General features: G+C 40.7%; 1 protein-coding gene across 1 annotated transcript in view; it reads left to right on the plus strand.

Annotated features, from left to right (window-relative positions):
• The window catches only part of LOC147706447 (complement C1r subcomponent-like), a 95,411-nt gene extending 69,942 nt beyond the window's left edge, over nt 1–25,469 (plus strand). Inside the window, exons 5-7 of the mRNA XM_086932957.1 lie at nt 7,126–7,266; nt 13,810–13,884; nt 24,371–25,469. Coding sequence (XP_086789083.1) covers nt 7,126–7,266; nt 13,810–13,884; nt 24,371–25,188 — 1,034 coding nt within the window. The 3' untranslated portion in view covers nt 25,189–25,469. The remainder of the gene's footprint in view (nt 1–7,125; nt 7,267–13,809; nt 13,885–24,370) is intronic.
• Nucleotides 25,470–25,950: the final 481 nt, after the last annotated feature.

Below are 25,950 nucleotides of genomic sequence, written 5' to 3' on the forward strand. Positions count from 1 at the left end.
AAAACTGAAAACTGACCCTGAACCCTAAAAATACCCCTTTACCCAAAAACTGAAAACTGACCCTGAACCCTAAAAATACCCCTTTACCCATGAACTGAAAACTGACCCTGAACCCTAAAAATACCCCTTTACCCATGAACTGAAAACTGACCCTGAACCCTAAAAATACCCCTTTACCCATGAACTGAAAACTGACCCTGAACCCTAAAAATACCCCTTTACCCATGAACTGAAAACTGACCCTGAACCCTAAAAATACCCCTTTACCCATGAACTGAAAACTGACCCTGAACCCTAAAAATACCCCTTTACCCATGAACTGAAAACTGACCCTGAACCCTAAAAATACCCCTTTACCCATGAACTGAAAACTGACCCTGAACCCTAAAAATACCCCTTTACCCATGAACTGAAAACTGACCCTGAACCCTAAATATACCCCTTTACCCATGAACTGAAAACTGACCCTGAACCCTAAAAATACCCCTTTACCCATGAACTGAAAACTGACCCTGAACCCTAAAAATGCTCCTTTACCCAAAATTTATCAATATTATTTAATTACCAATTAATTATTAATTAACAATAACAATAAAGTAAATATATTAGAACATTAGGTGTAATTATTTTAATAATTAATATTATTTTTTCAAAATTAATTACTTAAAAATAACACAAAATTATATATATAAAAATGTACTCTAATTAATGTAATTAACTAATTACAATTAATTAATTAACTATTATTTACTAATACAAAATATATTCAAAATTATATTAATTAATTAACTAATTAATATTAATTAATTATCAATTAATTATTCATTAAAAATATTAACAAACATATATTAATTAATTAATTATTATTAAATTACTTCCCACCCTATTCCCCTATAAACCCACAACCCGCTACAGAATTAAATTACGCAATTATTATCAAAACAAAATTCATGTAATAAAATATTTTATAACATTAATACACACTATTCACACATAATATTACATAAAAATACACTATAAAATATTATATATTATTAAAAAATCGATATTTTTGCTATCTATATTTTATACAGTCGATATTACTTCACTTACCTGAAAAACGATATTTTTGTAGTCGATATTATGTCCAGTCGATATTTTGTCCAGTCTATATTTAAAACTCGATATTATGTCCAGGCGATATTTTGGAGTCGATATTTTGTCTCTATACCGCTAAGGATATTAGCAAACCAAAAAATCAATTTCCTATGGAAGCATGCCCCTTACTGTAACTACTAAGTGTTGACCGCCAATGGGTTATATATCACACAAAAATACTTTAAAAGTGTGGTTATAGTTAGGTGCAAATATCACTTAAACAATACTATTGTAAAAAACAAAAAAACAGAAATTTACCAGATAAAGTGTACTGATGTAACCATAACTTGCGTGACCGACATGAACTGCGTATGACCGCACATATTACATCACTAATGACATGTTATTGCTATCATTGATATCACTGATGATGTCTCAAATGACATCATTGATGATATCAATGATGACGTCATCCAGCCTACTGCTGTTAAATTTACTTTACAAACCAGTAGATCCTTTGAAACATGTAAATAAGTACTAAATGGTGAAGAATTATGTAAAACCTATATTATTTCAAGATATATGATTATATAAAATAGTTTATTCTATAGGCGAATTCCTCTAGACACTATAGCCCTAGACCCAAACCCATACTACACACCGCTGTCAGCCTGTATCGTTGGCCTTTAATTGAACACGTTGGACAGTTTGGAAGCATGGATGTCATTTAGGAGTCATCAAGGTTCACAGCTGTGACCTCTGGTATGCCTCTTGTGGGCCCTTGTTCTACTTTTGCGACCCCTGCCCACTGAGGTGGCAAACTCAGTGCCAGAAATACTGGGCTCTTCCCTCTTTTTCGGCCAATTTTTATTACAATAATAGTGCAAAATAATAGTTTATTACCTAGCAGCATAAGAAAAAATGAATTTGCAGGAGCTGGAATGGGACTTTCTCCGGCAGCCGTGGTAAGTAAAATAAATTACTTGTAAATGTATGTTGTGTGCATGTGGGTGAGCGTGTGCTTGCATGAGAGAGTGTGTGTATGTGTGAGCATGTGCCTCTGTGGGTCAGTTGAAGTAAGTGAGTGTGAAAGACAGGTAGTAAGAACGACTGAGAATGAGGGAAAGATTTATCAAGACTTTGAGGCTCATTATGATGCCTGTCGGACACGCGTCCAATCAACATCGCAGTGAGAGTGGAACCGTCTGACTAGTAGTCGGTCATTTCATTCCCTCTGTTCCAATGCAACCGCCAGCACGACGGTCGGCAATATGCTATTTTCAATTGCAGCTTGTGCTACAGCCTGGAAAAGGTCATTCAAGCTGCTGTTGAAAATGGCGTACGATTAAACATCCATGCACTGTGTACCAGGCACCACGTGGTGCCTGGCACATAGTGCATGGATGTTTGAGGGGGAACCACATGTTCCCCCAGTCCTCATAGTGGATGGCCGGAGGTGTGGGGGCCCTGCTACAGGCCCCCAAAGTCCTTTTCTGTCTGCCATTTCATGGTGGTTGGACTGCCATGAAAAGGCAGAGGGAAACAGGCATTGTAATCCCTACAGCAGTGCCTGAGTAGGCACCGTCCCTATTGTAAGGATTAAGGTCCCACTGCTGCCATGACTGGCTCCTTGAGTCCATCAGAAAAGCAAAAGTCAATCCTTCCACCCGGTGCCTTCGAACGCCGAATCAGAATCCGGAGGTTGGACTGCTTCAGTAGAGGTCAGTGGGCCCGCCACTGACGGCCTATCAGTGGCGGGCCCACCAACATGGGAATAAGGCCCTTTGGGTTGATGCAAAGTCATGCGAGGTGACACAAACTTGTGCAAAGTCATGGGCCCTCATTATGATGTCGGTCGGATCGCAACCGACAGCCTTTCGATTGCGGTCCGACCGACATCTAGCTATGCAGTCCGACGGTAGGAGGCTAGGGGTGGAGGGACCGAGCAATGCTTTTCCAACGGGCTCAAGGAGCCCATCATGGTAGCGGTCAGAAAGTTAAACCCTACAATGGAGCTGTGCCTGCTCAAGCACTGCAGTAGAGATTACGATTCCCCTTTCAGGCATCCTTTCAATGCTGTCTGACACTGACTTTGAGGGCTCCTAGGAGTGTCCTTATCCTTCAGCGTCCTCTGCCCGCCAAACATTCATACCCCACAAGCCAGGTACCACATGGTGCATGGATGTTTGTAAATACCCATTTTTCTAATGCAGGTTGTGTAGCTACCCTTTACCAGCCACTGTATAAATTTGTCAGATGGAACTGCCGACTACTAGTTGGTCAATTTCCACTCCGACACAATCCTGGTTGGATGCTCGACTGACCGGCATCGTAAGTAGGGCCTTGGTAATCTATTTACATTCCATTGAAATATTTTTATACTGTGGAATGTAGCCTTCAAGGAGTGCAAGCAATGCTTTGTGACACGTTGCACAACTTTGCATCACAGGAACATGTTATTTAGGCATTCCCATGCTAAAACTAGGTCTGGGCATAATATTAATTATGTCGGAGTAATCAGAGAAATTTCAGCAACTCTGCGCTACTCTTGGATGAGAAATTGGCAATAACAATGGGACTAGGGGTAGGTGGAACCCGCAGACATTCACTCCACGGAATTCAGTGGAGTTACATGAAAACTCTGTGAGATTCCGTGAATGGACGGAAATTGGAACGTCGTGCTGCCCAAACTGACTTTTAGCGCTGGGAGCTAGTTCTGCCCTTGAAAAAATACACCATGTGGCACGCCGGAAAGTGCTCCATCTTGGTTGGTTTTGCTGATGCCCTAATAGATTTTCTACTTGAGCAGCAGCATTCTCACCACAAATGGTTGCGACTGCCCTCGTTGGGAAAATCAAGCTGGGTGCCCTCTTAGCACCCAAAAATCTCATTAGGGAATGCCAATTCTATCTTGCGCTCGTCAACCTTCCGTTGGTGAGCCACGTGTGAGAAAAAATCCACCACGTTGTGCTTAGCAGAGTTCGACCGGAACTCCACATTACAGGGGTAACGGGGAGTAGGCAAAACTCCGCTAACTCCGCTGAAGGAGCAGAATTTATTACTCATCTCTAAACGTGACTGCTTCTTCTTGCATAATTAAGGGTAATTTGGTGATCATACTGCAAGAGCATATTTAGCAACCGTGACCAGCTACTTGCACTCACTATTCATGTTCAGCTGTATTTAGCACTATTCCTTAGCGCATAATGCATACTTGCATCTCTTTTGGGTGGGAGGGAGCCTTTTGCGGGAAAATCTTACCCGAGAGCCCATTTAATGAGCATTAATGGCTTTTTGCACTCAACGTTGGTATTCTATTGTATTGATTTAGGGTGCGAGGGGGAATTCTTGTGCTAAGAAATAGTTCTAAACACAGAAGTACTTTTCTCGTGTAATCCTTCATAATCTCTATTTAAGTCGCATGATCACACTTCACAAAATTACATTGATTAAATCCACCTACTAGAACTGTCGAACAAGGCTTTGCACCCAAAAAAACAACACCTTCTGGAAAGGGGCGACCACTCGGTCCCCCCGAATGTATGGTGGAGTACCCCGATCCCCCCGGGAAGCCCTCTTGGGCGGGAGGCGAGTCTCGGCTGGTATGCCCGAAGCGGCGTAGCCGGGACGCGCTTTCTCCCGCCCTAGAGTGGGTTGTCCTAGACACTGAAGCCGCCAGCCACGCCCCCGGAGGCGGGTTTACGCCCGTCGGAAGAAGGATAAAAGGAGCAACAAGCCAAGGAAGCACCCTCTTGTTCCTGTGCTCTGAAGCTGCACCTCCCCGCTGCACGTGAGCTCGAGACGGAACGAAGAGCCAATTTTGACCCACCCACCAGCCCCTGGAGACAGCAAGTGGTTTGAAATAAAGTTGTGATGTGGTAACTCGATTTCTTACAGGTTGTTGTGATTAAAGTGTGGTTGTACTATGCAATAAAGTGAATGATTCCTTACAGTATGTTTTTCGAATAAAGTATTTTGCACCAGTGTTGATCAATGATGTTCCAATAGTCATACTTAAAGCGGTTATTGTCTTGTTTTTAATTTAGTATTGCTAGTTAATGTCGTTTTTATTTTGGTCGGGCGGTAAGGTCATGATCGGTGAGCAGTAGTTGGAAGACCCCTATGGTGGGGGCGTCACCCATTACGGATGGGAGCGCCCGGGGGGAGGTGGCCATTGGCCCCTCAACGGGAAGGCGGTCCCTTCTAAGGATGGGACGCCGAAAGGAAAGGGAAGGCGGTCAAGGCCCCTCCCTGGATAGGAGGGGCTACGGTCCCCTCCTGGGAATTTCCCGGGGCCAGGACATCTGCGACGGCAGATGTGGTAAGTTGTGTGGGGTGGGGAGGGGGGTTTACGCTACCTTCTAGACACCCCACACGAGTCCTCGGACGACCATAAAATGGCGTCGAGTTCATTGGGGCCCCCGTCAAGTCAAGGGAAATTGGTATGTGCACATGAGGTACAGCCCTCTGTGCGGTCGCCCCTCGCAAGTGAGGGGTAATTCTGGTTTAGGGATCTGACACCGGTTACGACCTTGCCGTTGGCCCTTAACGTTAGGATGTACAATTTTAAGTTAAAATGTATTTGTAGGATGTTAGTTTCGGCTAGGAGAACCTTTGTATTAGAAATATGTTAAGGTTAGCCAAAACATCGTAATGTGGAAATAAAATTGTACATAATATGAAACAGTTATTTTAATGTTTTGATTTTGTTTCATATTTTAATAAATACGGCCGGGAGGGTCACTCCCTCCCGCCTTCCAAAAGTTCAGAACTGTTTCCAGTTTCCCATCCTTGGGGATTGTGTTGAGAGGGGGTGGCGGGTATCTCAGCCATATTGAGGCAGGCATTAAGTTAGAAAAAGTTTTAATTTCTTCTACCTTGTTACACATTGCATGTATGCTGGACAATACAGTGCTCATCCAATGAGTGTAAAGATTTAAACATTTTCTTGCCACTGTATTTTGTTCTGGAAGGTTAAACTGTGATTGCAAACCTTATGCTAGACGTCAAGCGCAAATCTTTGGACCATGGTAAAAAGGAATGTGTGCATGGAGCTTGGTAGCCTGATTGTGGACCAATGACGTGGAATAAAGCGTCCGGCAATGCCATACCTTAGTGGATATGACTTTTCAATGCTCTCTTCCCCTAATGCTACACACGATAGTGACTTTGGTTGCTGCGCTGATTGGCACTATAGTGTTAGTAAATGTGCCCATATGTGTCGGTGAGTATGAGTGAGTCAGTGACTGAGAATAAGTGAGTGAGCAAAGGAGCGACTGCAAAAAAGTGAGAGTAGGTGTCTATGACATAGTATGCATGAGGGAGTGCTAGGGAGTACAAGAATGATGGTGAGAGTGGCAGTGAGTTCTAATATGCCTTTGGGGCAAGTTTGGTTGATGAGGACATCTTCTCTGTCTTTATTACACCATGTGATGGTTTTAGAAATAACTTGTCTTAGATGCCATTTTTCACAGAATAAAACCAATTCATACTCTTTATGTTGATGACCATTTACTGTTTTGTATTTACACCATATATCAAAGTGTATTTAATGCCACAAAAAACAATGGACCCAATTCACAAGGGTAAACTTTACTACTTTCAGTATTCACAAAGGGCATTTTCGAGTAGTAAAGGTAGACTTTTGTCTCAGGTCTTAAGTTTTAACTTTTTGGTCTCAGTTAAACTTACGTACGACCAAAACATTAGTTTAACTGAGACAAATGTCTAACTTTACTACTCGTAAATGTTGTTTATGAATACCGAAAGTCGTAAAGTTAGACATTCGTCTTACTTCACCTTTGTGAATTAGCCCTCTGTTTCCCAATTCACCACCAATAATCAAAAACACATTCAAAATTGATAAATGTTATGAACAAACTGAGAATGACATATGTATCTACTCACTACAAATCAAAGCATAGGTTTCATTGATATTACAAATATTATACTATTCTAATATGCTATGAATGTCGCGGTGTTCTGTTTTGCTGATGTTGTGAAATCACAAGGCACAGGCCTAGACAAACAAACCATTTTGCCTTTTAGTCGCGAGCTGCATGACGCCTCAAGAGTTGACCAATGGAGTGTACACGTATCAGACGACACCTGACGTCAGCACGTACGGAGCGGTGATTAAATACGAGTGTAATGAGCCGTACTACCGAATGGTGGCACGGAGTGGGGACGGTAAGTGACTCTAGGGCAAGGATATCTCTGGTTAACTTTGGACACATAGTAGCCAGTAGAATAATGAAATTCAAGAAAATTATCTGAAAGCTCAAGATGCTAATAAAAATCCTGAGGGGCGAAAAACTATACAATTTTAGAATTCAACTACTCAAAACAAGAACTGGTTTCAAAGTTCCCCCAATAATGAATGTCACCCAAACCCAAGCAGCATGGGGGAGTCACGCAGACCCACGCAGCAGGGAGGAGGGAGCATTTATGATATGTATTTAAATGCTGGGGAATGGAAACTTTATCATATACCACGTTATCTAATATTTAGAATTTGGGACTCATTTAAAGTAAGGTGGGCTGTACTCAGTTCTGCTCGGCGAGCAGATGGATGCACTCAACTGTTGTAGTACAGTCAGATTCTTTTTATAAATGTTATTTTCATGTCTCTCCTCCAAGCAAGGGGCGATCTCTGATCAGACTCCTTTGATCTACCCTGCCAGGGGCGGCTCTAGGGTCATGGTGGCCCTGGGCAGGGAACGTAGGTAGGGGGCCCCGGAAGAGGGGGTCCGGGTGGGGCAGAGCGCGGAGGCCAGTAAAGAGAGGGGGGATCAGGGTGTTTAGAAGTGGAACTGAGCCGGAGGCCGCCAAATCCCTGCCAGGGGCCGCCACACAAGTATGTATCCATCCTCAGAGGATAAATATATTAAGGATATATATTGGTGTGGTGGCCCCTGGGATTTGGTGGCCCTGTGCAGGTGCACAGCTTGCACATGCCTAAGGCCGGCCCTGACCCTGCCACCGTAGCCTGGCTCTGTTGAAGGCCATGTTGAAGGCGCCCTCACAACAAAGTTTTTTGTTTCCCAAAAACAAACTCCTAAAGTTGGAAATTGTTATTGAATGATCAAAAATGAATGTCCCAAAACACTGGGATTTATTCCCAACATGTGGGGGTTTAATATTTTTGTTTCCTTTTTGGAACCGGAAGGTGATTCCTAGTGGTACAGAATAGGACAAACTGATGTCGGAAAGTCTGTCCCAACCTTAAACAGAGCAGGGGAACTGTGATTTTTGAGAACATGGTGCTCTACTGATTTTTTGAAGGAGTACCCTGCCTGTCATACTCTTAATATGGCCTAGTGTTTTTTTGGGGATTTTGACTAATTTTCCAATATTAAAAAAATTCTGTAGTAACTTTTATCATCAGCTCGTTATTATGAACAGCATTATTGTAGCTCTAATCTCAGTCCTCTCAGTAACCTCTCTAGTAAAGTCAGCAACGGCTCCTCCTTTAAGGCGGAGGAGTGTTGACCCACTGCTGTCTGAGCAGTGCAAAAAGGAAAATAATATGATCCTTTTAAATTAATTAATTACATTAATTAGATGAAATCATTATACATTATGAATTTTAACATGTTTTTTAATTTAGAAACTATACTCATAAATGCTATATGTGCCATTCTAATCTCATCTGATAAGCTTTGGGACTACGCACTTCGTCACTTTACCTAAAGGAAATTATGTAATAATGTACTTAATTGCTTGCAATGCATTTTGGGTGAAATACCTCAACCCTTTCCTTTATAAATTGTTTTATCTATCTAATTTTGTGGATACCTTGTACATGTCCTGGACCCAATATGATAACGGATTCCTTTTTAAAAATTTATGATGTATTATATGTACCTTTTCTGTATGCTATATGGTTATATGTTATATACCGAATAGTGCATTTGAAATTTGAATTTGATTTGAATGTGATAATAACACAATATAATTATTTTATTTTTGGGCCCCGAATCAGTTTAGGGCGCGCCAGGCTGTCATCAGCAGGCGGAGGAGTGCGGGGTACCAAAAGTGCACAAGACGGTTTGGCCGGCTGTCTTAACATTTCACCACCCGACTGTGTTGCACAGCCGGGTAGAGCGCAGTCCCATGCACTGTCTGAGCGGCCAGGCCACACAGACAAATCATGACAGCATCGTGGTGATTGGCTTAGGGGAGTCTGGGAGCCTGGAAGCTGCCAGGAGTCAGGGACGGCAGAGGACAGGGGAGAGGCAGGGTAGTGACTTTTTTAATTTTATTGTTTCTCCCCCATACACCCACCCCCAATGCCCGGCCAGTTTTTATTAGAGGCAGCCACTACTGAGAAAATGTTGGCCCTAGTATGAAATAACAACAATTAAAGGTGTTTTTCTTTTTCTGGTCTTTGTCTTCAGTGAGTTGGATTGTATTTTTGTTGAGGGATCTATTCAGGTGAGAAGGGAAGAGCCCAAAGATCTTCTCCAAAACAGCTGACAGAAGCTCTACTCTGCTCCAATAGTAATCAAAATGATCTAATTTCATGCTTGGTCATGTCAATAAAAAATAGTTTTTTCTGATTGCTATGAACATCAGTAAGTGGTATGTGATTCGTCAAATGGGTATTGATGACAAGGCTCAGTGACCTCTTCCGCATCCAGCCCTTTGTTAATGTGACACCTCAGATGTCCTCCTACGCCCCTGACTGGTTTTGCACACCAGAATTTCAGTGGCCCCTTCAATTGTTGTGCTACAGCAAGTATAGCAGTTCATCATTTATCTTGTTTCCAGAGACTATCTGCAATCTCTAACGTGAGGAGCAGGTGGACTTGTTCTTGGTGGTGGAGGTGGATGACTGTGCACACAGGGGAAAGGACAATCCTCATTTAGGGCCCATGTTGAAATGCTGATGGTTTCAGTTTGGCAGTGGTAAAGTTCTGAATGGTTTTAGCCATTCTTTGCTGTGCAGCCGGTTCATTTTCAGGTATGCAGTGTCGCTGTAGCATAGATGTACAGTGGATGCAGCTAAAGTGGGGCTCTCAAACTCTCAGTATGCCCTATTGAGTAGCCTAGATTTCAACTAGGATTTCCTCCCTCTCCCTCTAATATTTGTTTGAGCACCCCATGCACTTATTAAGTATTTTGAAATAATTTTCAATGGTTAGGCAGTCATCTTGTTCAACATCTGCTAGAACCCCATTCACTGACTTTTATTGGAAATTTTAAGCAAAACGGTAACAATGTGGTGAAAAGCTTTAAAAAAAACACAATTCTGCAAACTTGCCTGACTTAATACAGCCTCTGCAATCCTTAGATCAAAGACTCATTGCACTGTATCCTCTAATGAAAAGCACTTCCTCGATTGAAAATCTCTGTCCATTTCACCAGTGCCACCTGTTTCTTCCTTTTATGACAGATATAGTGAGGATGGGTCTAAAAGGGATAGGGTGATTGCATCCACAGGTGGGTTGCAATTTGATTCCTAACCTTTCTAAGGCAGCCGTGTAAGTTCACCTCCTGTATGCCCTTCGAAAACCCTATCCCACCACTGTTGTATTATATTGGGACACCAGCAGCCACCCCTTGACCCTGTTGGGCGGTGTGGGGGGCGGGTCTCCAGAAGTGACCCTTAGACAACATTAACTGGTTTTCCCTTGCAAATGCTTAAATGGAAACTTCCACTTTACTATCAATTTGCAATGTTTTGTACACATGTTAAGCTTATAAAATGTCAGCCTTCACTCACCTTTCAATTAAGTGAGTTTAGACAGTTAAGAAAGACACACTGGAAAAAACACATACAGGAATTTCTTCCCTTCCTGGCTACATCTCATTTTAGGGATAGACATTTGTAAATACCGCTAGAAAAGAAAGGTAGAAAGGAAATTCATCTTAGAGTAACTTCAGTGGCATTTTTACATTTTATTTATTGATCTTTATAGTGAAGAAGAAAACTTGCACACCCCACACTTTAAGCAGGTACAGTGTTTCACATCCATTTTGAGATTTGTTTTAGGCCAAAGCACAGTACTTTAAATTATTGAGAAATGATCAAGTCCTCTTCAAGTCCAACCAAAGAACCATTTATATCCCTCCAATTTTTGATGCTGAAGCAAAACATTTTGAGATGAAGATTCAAAAGATCTGTGAAAGGATGCTAAAACATTCATATTCCACAAACTGAAGAAGGAAACTCTACAACGGACCTTGTGACTTGCCCCCCATGGTCTTCCTTTAATGCCCCTGATTTGGAGGAGATCAAAACTTTGTGTAATAAAGCCAAATATTGTTTTTTACAGTCTTGCCACATTGCATAGTTACTAAAGATAAGAGAAATTACCTATCCTTGGTAACCATTTCTATTCTAGAGGAATGGAAGAAAGGGAGCGTAAAGCTTCTACAAAGGAAGGACAATTTGGACAGTAGCAATGTAGAAACTATTGCCCAATTACCCTATTACAATTTCTGGGCAAAATTACTGAACAAGTTATGAGGAAACAGCCAGCTGGCAACTAGGCTTTAAAGTTGGCAGTGACACAGAAGTTACCATTGCTCAAAGGAAATGTGATCTATTATCGATTAAGAAGATTCTACTGCTCTGCTGTTTATCAGTTTGTCAGTCAAAGCTTTCGATACAGTCGCCCCTCGACATTTTAAGAACAAGTGTGGTAAAAAGTAGAAAGTCCTGTAATGGCTGATTTTTTTCTTACGAGCTGTACTCAAGTGGTGGCCGTGCCTCCCTATCAGTCGCGAGTGCAACACATTTTTTGTCGGGTCCCACAAGGCTGTTTCCTTTTGCCTATTTTTTTTAACATACATATTCAAATACTGATGACCCAAATCAAATCCCACGCTTGTTCTGCCTTGTCCTAGACCAACGACACCCAAATAATCCTTGGATTGGATCATGATTTACTGGTGCTTACAATGCAACTACCAAGATGTCTTCCAGCAGTTCAACACAAGCCATGGCAAACTGCGTATGTTAAATGCAAGCAAGATAGAGCTATTACAGGCTGTTAAGAACCCAGAAAGATTCTATGGCCAGCTGATGTAGGCATTATGCCAGTCCCTGCCAAGTCAGCATAATCCCTGTGAGTCTTTTTGGATCCTCTATTATTTGTGGTGCTGTAGATTAAGGGTGTGAACTCTTCCTATTTCTACCTATTTATACATTCAGAATAGGGACCTGAGGTTTCTACCCCAATGCACATGGGTAAGCTGTCACCTCTTGCAACTTACCTAACCTTAATTATTGCCGTCTGCTGTAGGTGGTCTTCTTGAGTGTCCTTTTCTCAACTACAACGAGTTCGGAATCACACTGTTTGAGGAAGTGTCTAGACCATAAAAAATTCCGGAAGCAGCTCAAGACCACTTTTTTCCTCACCTACTAACTCACTGGAGTCTCTCCGCTACCCTCAAGTTCCGCTGAAGCGCAGAGAAACCCCTTCGGGGGTCGATTCTAGCGCTATACAAACAAATAAATAAATAAATTGGTCCCAGGCCTGAGGAAAGGGATCTCAGTGCTGCAGCTCAGAATACCTTGCAAGGGCTCAGTTTAAAATAGAGGATTACATTTAAGTTTACATGCCGACATGCATAGAGTCTTTTATGACATGGATTCCTCTCCCCTATTAGTTTGCTTCTGCGAGCACAGCTGGCCATGCAGCTGACACTTTCAAAACATGTTCCTCTTTTTGAATCCCAGAATCAAATGATGAAGGGATGGACATAGGCTGCTTGCTGTCTGTGGTCATAAGCTTTGGAATGCATTATCAGCAGTCTGAACGATAACTTATGTCATTCTAATTTTAGGGAAGCTCTCAAAACTTTACTCTTCTGGTAAATGAGAATGACAGTGTTCCCATTTTTAGCGGCAACCCACTTCACTATTTATGGAAGTCTTCTTCTTCTTCTTCTTCTTCTTCTTCTTCTTCTTCTTCTTCTTCTTCTTCTTCTTCTTCTTCTTCTTCTTCTTCTTCTTCTTCTTCTTCTTCTTCTTCTTCTTCTTCTTCTTCTTCTTCTTCTTCTTCTTCTTCTTCTTCTCCTTCTTCTTCTTCTCCTTCTCCTCCTCCTTCTCCTTCTCCTTCTCCTTCTCCTTCTCCTTCTCCTTCTTCTTCTCCTTCTACTTCCCCTTCTCCTTCTCCTTCTCCTCCTTCTTCCTCCTCCTCCTCCTCCTCTTCCTCCTCCTGCTTCTCCTCTTCTTCTTTCTGCTCTTCTTCTTCCTCCTCTTCTTCTTCCTCCTCTTCTTCTTCCTGCTCGTCCTCTCCTTCCTGCTCGTCTTCTTCCTCCTTTTCTTCTTCCTGCTCGTCTTCTTCTTCCTGCTCGTCTTCTTCCTCCTCTTCTTCTTCCTCTTCCATGCACTAACTCTCACAAGCAAGGGTTGATTTGGAGGCTAATATCCATTGACTAACAGAAGATTGTTCATTCCCCTCCAGCCGGGAGTGCCTTAAATCACAGTCAATCTCAGATACCTGAGATCCAAAACACAGAGAGGTGATCACTGAATCACAGAGGGCATGAGCTAATAAAGAGAAGTGTGCACGGGCACACAGACTTGTGTTCACTGGCTCAGTGATAAGGGTGCAGGCATTGTGATTTAGGGCCAGACAGTTGTGCACTGCATCACAGGAAGGATTGGATGAGTTCACAGAGTCAGGCTGATACAACCTCAAATTGTGGATACTTTTACTTTCAGAATATCATTTGCTCAGGTGCTTAAATCAGATTGGCCTGTTCTCCTTTGCACAGGCCAATATACCTGCACCGCAGAGGGTCGCTGGAAGGACAGACTTGGCTCTGAGGCCACCCCGCTGTGTCTACCAGGTGAGTGTTGACGTAAGATGAGGGGATATTAGTTAACACCGAGTATTAGGAGCTGAGAAAGGCATTGCCCCTTGATGCACCCAGGACCTGGAATGATATCCCTGCAGCCATTAGGATCCTTGCCTTAGACCATTGTTGTAGTGTTGCTCGGCCAAATTTGAAACTTTGATTTCTCCTTGTTTATACCACTCTCTCTCTTAGTCCTCCGATGGACCTTGTTCTGTGCCAAGAGGGGTAGGATATAAGGAGTATCAACAGTAATCCACTAGGACCAGGAATTTGATGGCTGTTCTACACACTTGAAATCAGACTCATATGTATTACTATCAGAACAATGCTATAGAGATATAAAGTTGTCACTGCAAGCCCAAATCTCCTAAATAAACACAGGTGAGCCAAAGTCATACACACCAGAAGCTCAGATAAAGCTATGCAAAATTATAGTATTAAATTGGATCATTGGTAAACCAAAATTAGGAAAGTACATTAATTTTTGGATGCAGTAAGTCATGATAACTGAGTCAATACAGTCATTTAGTTTTGTTTATCAGAATTTGAGCAGATTAGATGTATCAGTAAATTAGCATCAGGTTATAGGACAATTAGATCAGATTCTAAGAATACCAAAGCTCAAGAGTTCAAGGAGAGGCATAGAGTAGATGGATCACTGACATAATATGGACGAGCAAAATATAGAATGGTATAGAATATAGACGCCAAAATATCGTAGTACAAAATATCGTCTCCCTATCTACAAACGGGTAAGTACAAAAATATCAAAGGCAAAATATTGTTTGTTAAAATATAGAATGTAATAATATTGAATTTGTAAAATATGTTAAAAGTAACATTAACTTAATTAAATAATCAATATAATTAATTAAAACATAGTTAAAATTATTTAAAAATGTTAAATTTAATAAATATTATATGTAATCTCTTAAAAAAATGTACATCACTGTTGGATAGCGGGAGGATAAAATTTACTATTCCCACTCCAGCGAGTGAAATAGTAGGGAGAGCGTTGGATAGCAGGAGGGTAAAAATTACTATTCCCACTCCAGAGAGTGCAACAGTAGGGAAAGTGTTGGATAGGGTAGGGGTAAAAATTACTATTCCCACTCCAGTGAGTGCAACAGTAGGGAAAGCATTGGATAGCGTAAGGGTAAAAATTGCTATTCCCACTTTAGTGAGTCTAATAGTAGGAAAAGCGTTGGATAGCGGGAGGGTATACAAATTACTATTCCCACTCCAGAAAGTGCGACAGTAGGGAAAGCGTTTGATGGCATAGGGGTAAAAATTAATATTCCCACTCCCGTGAGTGCAATAGTAGAGAAAGTGTTGGATAGCGGGAGGCTAAAAATTACTAGTCTCACTCCAGAGTGTGTAACAGTAGGGAAAGCGTTGGATAGCGTAGGAGTAAAAATGACTATTCCCACTCCAGAGAGTGCAACAGCAGGGAAAGCGTTGGATAGCGTAGGGGTAAAAATTACTATTTCCAATCCAATGAGTGCAATAGTAGGGAAAGTAATGATTTAATTATCAATACCAATAAGTAATTATTTACAATTAATTACCAATTACAAATTATGTAATAACTAATTAAATATAATTAAATAAAAATATTACTTATTAAAAATTAATTACCTATTCATAATTAATGAACAACCAATACATTTTCAATACCAAAAATGTAATAAGTAATAAAAGAATCCAATGAATAAATAATTAACAAAAAATTAATTATCATTACACAAAAATAATTTCAATAAATAATTAATTACAATGAAATTACTTCCCACCCTATTCCCCTATAAACCCACAACCCACTCCAAATAATAAATTAATACAATTACCATAATTAACAATTAATAAAGCCATAAAAATGAATTGCCAGTTAATAAAAAATTAATTAACAATTAATAATTAATTAGCAATACATTAATTATCAATACCATGAAATACAATTATCAATTAATAACAATTAATTACCAATAATTAAACATTAATTACTAATTAATAATTAATTAGCAATACATTAATAATCAATACCAATAAATAAAAATACATATTTACTTAATTACAATTAAATTACTTCCCCCCCTATTCCCCTATAAACCCACAACCCGCTACAGAAATAAAACACAAAAGTAAATTAAAAATAATTAATAATTCCTAAAAATTAATATTTAATTTACTATAATAAAATCACTTCCCATCCTTATCCCCTATAAACCCCTAAACCACTACGGAAGTAAAATACGCAAAAATTATTTTACATACATTTTTTCACTTAAAAAAATTATTAAACATACATTACACAAATAATATACACTTTTAACACATCTCACCTGCTCACACGCTTCCCTTGGCGTTTCTCGTCAGCGGCGACTCACGGCTCAGAAGTCTGCTGGAAGCCACCGCCTCTGCGTCACACTCCACAAGGCCCAAATCTACTATCCAACCGGCTTTTTCCCTGGAACTCACTTACTGCACCAGTTGGACTTTCGACTGAGTGGGTCGGATGTGCAAAGGAAACAGGAGCGGAGCGCACCGAGCAGGAACAGGAACTCCGGTGGCTGCGGCCGGCAAGTGCAGTGAGTGCGGTGGTGAGTGCAGGTGCAGTTGTGGTTACGAAGGGGGCAAAGAGGGAAACACCTCACAAATGAGGTAGACCCTCCCTTGAACCCGCAAACACCCACGGCACCACTTGCACCCCCACCTGTGATATCACCACTGCTGTCTCTTCCCCGTGAGTACTTGCATGCCTCCCTGTCTGCCTGAACCAGAGCCCGAGCCGCCATCAATTCATAACTGATAAAGGAGTCTGGGGGTCATCTCAGATCCTGCGTGAATTACAGTAGCTCTTGCCCACCCTCCCACTGTCGCACCAGGGAACAGCAGTGTTCATCAGCGGGAGTGGCGGATAGTGGACAGTAAGAGGCAAGCACAACTATTCTGAGGGCAGTAAGAGGCAAGCACAACTATTCTGAGGGCAGTTAGAGGCAAGCACAACTATTCTGAGGGCAGTTAGAGGCAAGCACAACTATTCTGACGGGAGTGCTGCAAAGCTGCGCAAAGCGGGAATCACAGATCTTCTTGGACCCCTGCCAGCCCGCCCAGCTCCCCTATATTGGACTCAATTTTGAGCAGGCGGATCAGCTGATCAGGGAGTGTGTCTTCAGTGCGTCTCACCAGGAGAGAAAGCCAGGAGGGAAGCTGGGGTGAGAGATCAGGGAGAGTGAGTGCGGATAGCAGAGCAGGAGAGGGAGTAGCGACCCTTGGATTTATGAGAAGCAGGACGAAAGGTGGAGAGACGGAGAGGAGAGGAGCAGCGTATTGGAGCAGTGTGTGGCACCAGCTCAGTCTGCGGCCGAATCAGCTCCTGCGAGTGGCTGAGAGTGCGCAGGAGAGCGGTGAGTGGTCAATCCTCCAAACTTTAGCCAACTGTCTGATTTCATCCATCTATTGCCGTCTTTTCACCGACTTCTACAGTTAGTTTTGTACTGGAAGATACTACAGTCACTCACCAAAAACGTGCAGTGTATATTTTCACTATCAATGGCTTACAAAAAACTGAGATCAAGAACAATTTTTATGAAAAGACTGGGCACGGAGCAATCAATCAGGAGGAGTGTCGGGAAGTCAGTCCGACTAGGAAAGTCCATAACAACCCCCGGAGCAACTAAATACTTCATAAAACAAAGCACAGAGGTGCAGGAGCAAATCCAAAATGTTCAACAAAATAAAACAAATAAAAAGGAGGAAAAGAAAGTAGAAGATTCCAAGGACCTCATTCAAAACCAATAATCACAAGAAGCAGACACAAAAAACACCCCTAGAATTCTGGATGAACTAACCAGTAACATTACAATATCGGAACCAACATAGTTAGAAACTCAACAAGTACAGCAAACTCTAGACTATGACGTCACCTGTTCAGACAACAACATTAAGGACTTGATCTTTTATAAAGAAGCACCTAAGGAGTCATGGATAATCCATAACAGTACCCCACAAAAATCATTCGACCCAGAAGGGTCCCTCTGTCAATCACCAGACTTTTCAATACTAAAGATCATAGAATTACCAATCAAATATACTCCGATATCTAAATCTTTGCTCACCCTTCAGAAAATCCTAGAATCAGTCCACATTCATCCTGGCAATATTTTGGAAAACTCTGACCGGATGCTGGATACCCAATTAGGAATGTTAAAATACCTAGTGGATTATTTTATAAGGAAGAAAAACCAATTAAAAACAACACTACCAGCAGAAAAAGGTGAAAAGCAATGCAGTAAACCTCCTCAAACCTAAAGATGTATTAATATCAAAAGAGCTTTCTTCATTGAAGAAAGAAGTAGCAACTCAAACAGGTTGGATTCTATCAAAAGCAAAAAAGGGAACACAAGACCTTAACCAAATGTATTCCCTCAGAAATCTCTTTAAGGAAAATACCAAGCTGGACACTCACCAACCAGCCATAGCATATTACCTAATTTTCACCAATATAAAAACTAAAACACGGCTAAAAATGAATAACTCAACTGTTTCTAATCAAAAAGCAAGATAAACTACTCCAAACTTAACTATTGTTTCTACTGGCCTAGAACCTTCGAACAACGAAAGGAAACAAAAAAAGATAAATTGGAAAAGGACAAAAAAAAGAGCGATAAGAAGGATCCCAAAGACGAAAGCCTGGAAGAAAAGGTTCCAGAATACTTTCTCCCCCACGACTACGTCCTTAGAAAGAGAAGAAAGTTCAGAAATGGTGCAGATCCCGGTAGAAAAGGAGCAGAAAACTTCAATTAATGCAAAAAGGTGAAATTCTAACCAACTTAGCCCAATGGCGTCAAGCTTCTCAGCTCTAGAAACTAGAAAAAAGACAAAGGATATCCCACAAAGACCCTACCCTACTGGGATGATGCACAAACACTCTGAGAATATCAAGACATGTCGCATGTTACAGACGTATCCCCTTCAGGCGACATCCCGCTTAATTGGGAGAGGATTACAAATCTACTACAACAGATACCGCCGTTACACTCCTTATCTCGAAATGAAATAAAATTAGTAACTTTTCCAGAAAGATCTAAAACCACAATGGCAATTGTAGAATTCTGATCTCCAGGAATAATATTAAAGGAAAGTGAGATTCTTCATAAATACGGTCATGACTCGACACCAGAGCACAGCTGCGAAATTCAAAGGTTGGAGACTCCTGAACAAACTAACAAAATTAAATCTCAGCTATCGATCCAAAAGTACAGTGCTATAAAGACTCCCTCCAAATTTCCTTAAAGAAAATGTTTTAGTTTCGATAAAGAATGGAGAAAGGAGAAGCTGGAGTAATAACTCATCAAAAAGGTAAATATCAACAAACAAATACGCATGGGCTTGGATTGCAGAGAATCTGAATAGTAACAAACAGGGCAAGGAAAACAAACGCCCTTTTTAACGCAGGGTTGACCATCTTTTCTTAGAACATCGCTGGAAAAACTCAGGAGAAATTAGCCTTATTTCTGGAAGACCGACCGAGGAAAGTGGCCCTACAATAAACCTGGTCAACAAAATTCTGGACCTATAAGACTACTTTGTATAAGATATCCCTGCAGTGCAGGTCGAACGGGGACATGCGAAAAGAGGGATCGCAATTCTTCTTAACAAAGACTTTAAGTGGGACCAAGTAATTATCCCCATAGACTCAAAGAACTATCAATGTATTAAGGTCAAATTTGGGATTGACCCACTAGACACTCAGAAAGATCTCCTCATCTTTAATGTCTATATTCCCCCTGGGTCAAAAATGGATGCCCTAGCAATAGAAATATTCTTAGGGAATAGAAAAGGTAATGGATGAACAAGGCTACCCGTCAGTCTTCATAACAGGCAACTTCAATGGAAAAATATTGAACGAGTTACTCGATAAATGGGTAAACTATGAAAAAGAAGAAATCCTGGGAATTTCAACTCCGTTTTTCCCCAAAGAAAACAAAGCTGATAAAAGAGGTAAAATCTTGCTAGCCTCTCTCCCAATGCTAACCGGAGTAATACTAAATAGCAACTTCGAAGGTGATATTCCGGCATTCTCCACAAGACAAGGGACCTCTAGCTCCTCAACCCTGGACTGTATGATCTGTAGCTTGGGTCTGTTTGGTTCAGCCTCATACCTTAATGTTAATTTCGCACCGGGAAGCGATCATGCAATCCTTTAATTAGCTACAGAGTGGTAAACACAACTTACATCCTCAAGCAACATTATGTATCTCCAAAGTACTGTCTTGGTGAACCAGGTCCACGGATGGATACAGTGGAATTCAAGGACATTCAGTAAAATTAATAATGCATTTGAGATGGTTCACCCATTACAGATAACATACTCTACAAACCCGATGACAAACTTTGAAGTAGTCATCAAAAACCTGGTACAATCTCTGCAAGAAAATCTAACAAAGCGGAGTCCAAGAGTGAAACAAAATTTAAGATGGACCTTAGCCACTAATGCTACGGATTAAATAAATGAATAAGGTCTCAATTCCTTCAATACTCTGCCTCAAAACAATTAGAAACTAACAACCTGAAAAAATGGGCAGGAGAGAAAAAGGAAAAGATCGTTAAAAAAACAGGATAAAAACTGGATCGATATTCAGTTAGCAGCAAAACAGAATAACCAGCATGCATACTCGAATATACTTGCCAAAAAAAAGGAACAAATAAATCACTACAAGCTATCCAAGTACCCCCGTCACAATGGGAAACTTATCCAACCAATTTATATAAATTAAATAAAAGACCAGAAAATATGAACAGAGTGGCAAGTTATCCTGGAGCAAACACTTTAGAAAATGGAGCTCCATCTCCTTCTCTAATTGAGTTACATATAAAAAAGGCAAAAACATCGGGAGCAACAGGACCGGACCAAATTCCAATTAAGGTCCTCCAAACCTACACCAAAGAATGGAATAACTTCCTAGCTCCCCTCTTTTGTCATATCTTTGACACAGGGTAAATTCCAAAATCGTGGAAGGGGAGTATTGTAATCCTGATACATAAGAAAGGCTCTAGGTTGCTTCCCGGCAACTATAGGCAGATAGCTCTCCTGGACGCAACAGGAAAGATTTTTGGCGCAGCAGTACTAGATCATCTTAAAGACTGGGCATTTTCATCAGGTCTAATTTCTATATATCAAGCTGGGTTTAGACCTAAACACTCGGTCACTGACAACATTAAAGTGCTGCAAACAATAATCGATAAATATGTAACCTTAAAATCTCAGGTAGTATATGCAGTATTTGTTGATTTCACGACTGCATTTGACAGAGTGGATAGAAGAACGCTCTGGAGAAAACTTTGTCAAATGGGTATCCCGGATAACCTACTCCATGTAATTACATCACTATACTCTGGAACTTTGTGCCAAGTTCAAATGGGGAAGGAGAAGGGTCTCACGAGACCTATACCTACACCAAACGGCCTCAGACAAGGATGCCTTCTTGCTCTCTTACTGTTTTTACTTATATCTTAGTGATCTGCCCGAAAGCTTCAAACAAGCCTGTAACTTTTCACCCAAAATTGCATTTCATAAAATCCACACCATGATGAATGCAGACGATGTAGTCATCCTAGATTTACCACCATTTGGCCTGCAAAGAAATCTGCAAGCACTCTATGAATACACAGAAGAAAAGTACAGAACACCTCAAAAACAAAAATCGTTCCATTTTCGGGAAGGAAATTGAATATTTACTATATATGGACATTAGGGGGTAAACTGTTGGAAGCAGCAAATGAATATACCTACTTAGGGAGAATTTTTTTCTAAATCACTGCATAACTCGCCTCATATACAGAATCTGAGTCGGAAAGTCGACGTTCATATGGGGGCACTCTTACGATTATATGCCTCGACCGGTCAAAGGCATTTTTCCTCTCTTCTTCAGGTATACAGTGCTAAGATTCCGCCAGTACTATCATACACTCTTGATACATCCCACTAAGTCAATGGAAATATCTGGACCTCAAAGAAGGGAAAGTCTTACAGAAACTTACAAAGATGTCCCAAGTAGTTCTGGTACAAGCTCTCTCCTAGTTAGCTCTTTTGCAAAAGGGCTAAGCAATATTATCAGATGGACATATAACCTCATCCATGCAGAATAAGAATCGCTACGATCCCTATTAAAAATAGAGACTTTTGAACAAGGATTGATGAAATATGTATTTTGTAGGAATCTCGCAATTACTTTTAAAATATCAAATGTTATATAAATATGTTGCAATCTTCAAATCCTGCCCAGTTGAAGCTCTTTTAAAACATCAGACCCAAGGTTAAGCTTTGATCTCGACATTCAGCATTGCTCCAAATTGACATTATACAAAAACATGCTGAAACAATTGAATATAGCAAAACACAGCAGTATATCTATTTTAACCTAAAGCCCGGTGTCAGGTGCTCGATTATATTACTGAGGCTTGGGATACTCCCATTAAAATCTCTTACCATCAAGTGGCTCTCAACGGAACAAAACAAACTAGTACTTGCTGTAACCTATGTAATGGCAGGGAGCAAGATTTGGAACACATGTTGCTTATCTGCCCAAATGTAACAGTTGTAGAAGCAAGAAAAAGGTTTATACAACCCATCAGAACAAAATGTAAAATTAATTCAGCTCAAACCTTGATTGTGCGTTGTAAGGTACCGCCAAATGAATTTGTATGTTACAATCTATTCAAATTTTTAAAATCTTTTTTAACTTTGTATTATACTGCAAAACTATTAATGGAAAATGTTATACATCTGCTGAGAACTAAATCAAATAAACTTAACTTGACCTGATTTGTATACAGTACATGAGAACTCAGGAAAGAAATACCTGCTTCATCGTATTTGTTAGATTGAGGTATTCGCTCACAAGTAGTGGATTCAACAAGTTAAGAAACTTTACTTATGCAGTCAGGCCTATATTTAATTTAAGCAAATATAACTTAAAATATACACGTATACTAAGAAAACATTCATAGAAATTATAAAGATTTCATGTCTCATATAACTCATGCATTTAAAATCATTTAGTAAGATTGCAAATAATGTGTCACTATGATGGATTACTACATTGAAAGTACTAATGTGTAAATATATTTTTAATAAAAGTATAAAGGAACCATTTTATATGTATTTCATTGGAATACGTATAACATTTAATCTCTTAAAGTTTCACGAATGCATGAATAATTAGAACTTTGTAGTATCTATTTTTCTTTAGTTATTATGGTGCACACGTCTATAAACATAAAAATATTATTTTTTTGTAATTTCACCATTAAATTCAAATAAAATATTAATGTTTGATTAAGTATAATTAGTTATGCACACTTATAATTGAAAATAAAGAATGATTAGAGGTAAACATTATAATGTGAGAGTTCACCATTTTAAAATCAAGCACTTAATATAATAAATGTCAGTTTAGTAAATCACAGCCTATATTATTTATATGAATGATAATAATTAAGCTACACATTTTCTGCATACTTTTACAATGCATTAACTAAAGATTCTCGTATCTTGTCATATTTTCCTGAATGTGTGTTTGGTGCACGTTTACATTTTTTTCTCAAAAAATGTTGTAAATTGTATTCTCAATTCATTAAAGGTTTACATGAAACTTTCTCTCCATCACCATGTACATTGATCCAATACCTTTTAGCTACGTTTCTGCTTTACAAAAACCAGATACATACAAACATACATACATACATACATACATACATACATGCATACATGCATAGAAATATACATCTAATCAAGGTAACAGGGGCTCTCTGTCAGGGCACCCTCGATCTGAAAAGGCGGGCTTGTAGCCATCAGAAATGGTTCCTCCTCTGCTCCGATTCAGGAAAGAGTTGAGGGCACACTTCTGCAAAGACCTTTACATCCCAATGAAGCAACAGTCCACCTCCACTCTCAGAACCCAACTTCTCCTCAAATACTCAATGACTGTATTCTTGCCTTGACCCTGTTCAGCCATCTGCAGCCTTTTGGTTCTGTTTGCATTATACAGATATTGGATACATGCATACAGGGATCTTAACTCCGGGGGGGGAGGGGTGGTTGGGGGGGGGGCTGGGGTGGGGGGGCATGCAATTCCTGAAGTTAGAAAGAGCCCGGAGTGGCAAAGACAGAACTGACAAGGGAAACAAGAGGTCAAGTAGGCTCCATCGTGATGATGATTGAAAATACTTGAATGCGTTGTGTAGGAATGTCGGGAAAGAGATAGACAGAGAGGCAAATAGAGACAGAAAGAGGGAGATGGAGACAGAATGGGAGACAGAGACAAAGAGAAAGGAAGAGATGTAATGTTTTGCATTCTTGAGTTGTGTTCTTTCCACCTTCCTGAATCCTGTCTGGTTGATGAGAGAAGGAAGATTTACTGGAACAGACAGGAAAGGAGCTGGGAAAGATAATGTGTTCCTTCTTCTTTTATAGTGTGTGGGAACCCGAAGCACCCTGTGGAGCACACCGGGAGAATTATTGGCGGGGACAAAGCAAAGGCTGGAAATTTTCCTTGGCAGGTGTATCTGAACACAGTAGGCCCAGGTGCTGGTGCATTGATCAGCGATCGCTGGATTCTCACCGCTGCTCAACTGCTAGTCTTCAAAGAGGACAATGATACAAAAGTGAGCGATGTGACTGATGTGCACGTCTTCATGGGCGATATTAATAGGCACACACTGATTGAACTGGCACCGTACCCTGTAGAAAGCATATTCGTTCACCCCAAATTCACACCTGTATGGCACAACTTTGATCATGACATTGCTTTGATCAAGCTGAGCAAAAGTGTGACCATGAGTGCTGACATCATGCCCATCTGCCTGCCCTGGAAGAACAGCAGCCAAGCTGTTTATGAAGATGGCCGCTTGGGCTATGTCAGTGGATTTGGTATCACTGAGCACAACAAACTACCTAGCCACCTAAGATATGCCAGACTTCCGGTAGCTAGCAATGACAAGTGCAGGGATTTCCTCAAGGGGAAGAAAGTATATGGTGAACCCTGGGTGTTCTCTGACAACATGTTCTGTGCCGGCTTCCCACCGGATGGGAAGAAGAAGAATAAGGACTCATGCCAGGGTGACAGCGGAGGAGCCTTCACTGTCTGGGACCAGGAAGCAGAACGTTGGGTCGCCACAGGGATTGTGTCCTGGGGGACCGGTTGCGGCCGTGGCTACGGCTTCTATACCAAGGTTAACAACTACAAAGACTGGATTGAGGAGGTGATGAAGCAGGCACCTCCAGTCCTCTGATTCCACTGACGGAATTATATCCAACCCCAGGGAAAATAAAGGTATTCTGCATCAGATATTAATTTTAAGAAAATGGGGAAGCCCCAGCAATTGTGCTAAATCCTTGCAGCCAGGTAATAACCTGCATTGTAGTTCTGCACCGCCAGATTCCTCATTCCCGCTGCTAGGGAAGAATTTAAGCAGAAGTTTATTGGTGCTTGATATTCTTTTGTGTTGAGTGTCCTTGCCTCTAAAGTTAACATGACAATTGCTATTGCAACAATAAAAAACAAACGCTGAAATACGAGGTTTGCTGTCACTCGTTTTTTTTTTTAAAGATATTTTTATTGATTTTTCAACACATACACAACACACATATACATGACACTGCACTTTTAGGGGCACATTTCTTGATACATTTATGTTTGTTCATATCCTCCCATTGAGCTTGTATACATGCTACAAGCCCTATCACACTGATTTTCCCGATCCTCTTAACTTTAGATAACTACTTCAGTGAACAGTCGTTCTATGACATCACGCATCTCTTTGCCAGCCAAGATTGGTGCCCCCTTATTTTCTTGCGTTTCCCTCCCCCATTGTCAATTGTCACAGCTTTGCAAGGGTGTGCGGCTCACATATATTCTTCCAGTATTGCGCCCTGGCAAAGGCCAATTCTGAACCCGCACCCTTATCCCCAAAGTCTACTGGAGCCTCGTTATAAGCTGAGTATTCAGGGATTCTCCTGCAGTGCCTCCCAGGATTCGGTATCCGATTCCAGTT

This window comes from Lissotriton vulgaris, chromosome 7 (assembly GCF_964263255.1).
Source record: "Lissotriton vulgaris chromosome 7, aLisVul1.2, whole genome shotgun sequence".
Lineage (NCBI taxonomy): Eukaryota > Metazoa > Chordata > Amphibia > Caudata > Salamandridae > Lissotriton > Lissotriton vulgaris.